At 46.6% G+C, this 2,500-nt stretch overlaps 1 protein-coding gene across 4 annotated transcripts in view; it reads right to left on the bottom strand.

Annotated features, from left to right (window-relative positions):
- Window positions 1-2,500, bottom strand: part of emid1 (EMI domain containing 1) — a 90,000-nt gene that overhangs the window by 33,872 nt on the left and 53,628 nt on the right. For all 4 annotated transcript variants that reach the window (XM_017451411.3, XM_017451408.3, XM_017451412.3 and 1 more), the window contains exons 5-6: window positions 2,397-2,458; window positions 101-224 (exon numbers count right to left, since the gene is read on the bottom strand). In XM_017451411.3, the coding sequence (XP_017306900.1) occupies window positions 101-224; window positions 2,397-2,458 (186 nt within the window). The remainder of the gene's footprint in view (window positions 1-100; window positions 225-2,396; window positions 2,459-2,500) is intronic.

Here is a 2,500-nt window from a genome sequence, read left to right as displayed (position 1 = left end):
AACGGACTCGCCAGTGGAACTTTGAGCGCTTCACCTTCACCTTCTGAGCCGCAGTAGAACCTTGCATTAAGAGCTACGATGTGAGGAGAGTGACTCGTACCTGCAGGACCCTGTGCTCCTGGAGCTCCTCTGGCAGGTGGAGCCCCCATGAGGAAGGAGGACTCGGACTCGGGGTCACCTCCACCTTTAGATGGAGCGGGTCTGTGGGTGGAAAGGAGCTGGACCTGAAAGAGAAAATGAAAGGCTTGTAGTGTAGAGAGAAAAATCCAAAGTCCACGTCACATCGAAGCAATTTCTGATCTGTACTGTAGTCCAACATCTAACACCTATCTCATGTACACCTCCGTTTTCACCGGCGGATTCCTACCTGAACACGGCTAAGTCACCCGCGTCTGAGAATCACACCACGCCATGAGACCGAAATAATATATCAAATAAATCCACTAACACAGAACACCTGTTATGTGCTTCCAGGTTTATCTCAGTGCGGCTCTGGCTCCGCCCATGACCACACCCACAATCACCTGTTCCTTATTAGTCTCGTTAGCATGTGTGTGAACTGCGTTCCACAGTTCTCGAGACCTGTAGTCTCTCCTTCCTGTTTGGTGAATGTCTAATGGCTCTAGAACCAAACCCACCCATTTCTATTTGTAGATCAGTTCCTTTCCATTTTAAAATCCTTCAGCGTGCCCGTTGGACCTACAAGTCGTAGAACCCATGACGGCGGGACTCCACGGGTTAACTGCCTTTTTGGATTGCTGCTTAAGGTTCTACTACGGAATAAATACGTTCTAGCTGCAAGCGTTTCTCAAAGATTCTTCTTAGAACCCTCTGTATTTCCCTTGAGGGACAAATCAAGAAACCCTTTGGTGCTGCTGTCGTGTGGAGAACCTTGGTGACTAAGGTCCTACTTCACAAGACGAGCTCTACTTGCAAGCTTTCCTTAAAGAATTTCTCTGTTGCATGGTTCTCGGTACCACCCTAGAGAGAGACACCAAGGAACCCTGTAGGTTCCTAGATGGACACTTTCTTTCTAATAATTTTCTGAATGCAGCTTTTTACTTCAAAGGCCGAAGAACAACAACAACAAAAAAAGAACAAGCACCGAACATGCAGTCATTATGTTACTCAAGGAACCTGGCGTACATCTTTATCAGACACTCCACGCCTCTAGAGGGTGTTGGAGGCGACGATATCGGGTTCGTTTCGAGAACTTATCGCGTCAGTGTCTCTGCAAAGTTCTCACCCAGTTTTTGTGGTGATTCCACCCCGTTAACATGGGGACCTCTTTCTATTTTCCGATAAAACATCTGTAAAACCTCAGCTGGACGTGTCATAGTTATTCTCAAATGCATGTACCAACTCTGCGTCCTGAAAATAACTCTGTCCTTATTTTAAAACAGCTGGCTTTAGTTTCCTCAGAAACCTCCATGTTTTGTGGAATCACCTGTGATCTGATCTCCCCAATGGACTCTGACCACGATTCCCAGATTAGCCGAAAACAAAAACACATTCATCAGACTGGAAGGAAACAGAGTACGAATTGGCCGAACATCTCCTGACTGTCAGAGATCCTAAGCAGAGACGAGTCCAGATCAAGCGCAGACCCAGTGACCGAAAACCAGCCACGAAAAAACATAAATAAATCTAATTAATATGAAAAAAACATTAGAAATATGCCATTTTATAATAAATCACACTTGGAGATGGATACATAGCAAGCATTGTTCCAAATACAATGAATTACAGCGGGTCCAACAGTCCCACATCTCCACCCCATTCATCAGAACTGCTCCACTCTTCTCCAGCTGTCGCTCTCGCTGCTGTTGCTGCTAAATCCTTCACTGATGTTACATCTTGTTCTTTCTTTCCTAAAGATGTTCCTTCACGAAAGATTTCTCCAAAACCACCTTACTTATACGTCGTATAAGCGCGTGGTGCAGAATGCTGGTGATCGAGAACTGGTGTGTGGGAAGATGGTGGTGATTGTTGGTGAATGTCGGTGTGTGTTGGAGAACGGTGTTTGACTGAGGACGTTGGTGTTTGCTGGAGACAGTTGGTGTTTCTTGGTGAACGCTGGCGCCGGTTTGACACCGGTTTGACACTGGTTTGGCGCCAGTTTGACGCCGGTTTGACACCGGTTTGACGCCGGTTTGGCACTGGTTTGACGCCGGTTTGACGCCGGTTTGGCACTGGTTTGTATTGGAGAATGTTGGTGTTTATCAGTGAACATCTGTGTTTATTGGAGGTTGTTGGGAAATGCTGGTTACTGGTGTGTGATGGAGAATGTGGTGTGCATAGGGTTCATGCTTGATTCTGACATAACTACAAGGAAGAAAACCAGCAATGACCAGCGGATGCTAAACTAAAGTCACGCTCGTGGTGAGACGCGTTACCGTTTCCTCCAGAGAGCTGAGCCGATCGGTGAGAGCTGTGATACGACTGCAGTTCAGACAACCTGAGAGCGAGAGAGAGAGACAGAGAAAAAGTTTATCCATTT

This window comes from Ictalurus punctatus, chromosome 22 (assembly GCF_001660625.3).
Source record: "Ictalurus punctatus breed USDA103 chromosome 22, Coco_2.0, whole genome shotgun sequence".
NCBI lineage: Eukaryota > Metazoa > Chordata > Actinopteri > Siluriformes > Ictaluridae > Ictalurus > Ictalurus punctatus.
This window is presented reverse-complemented; position numbering and strand designations above follow the sequence as displayed.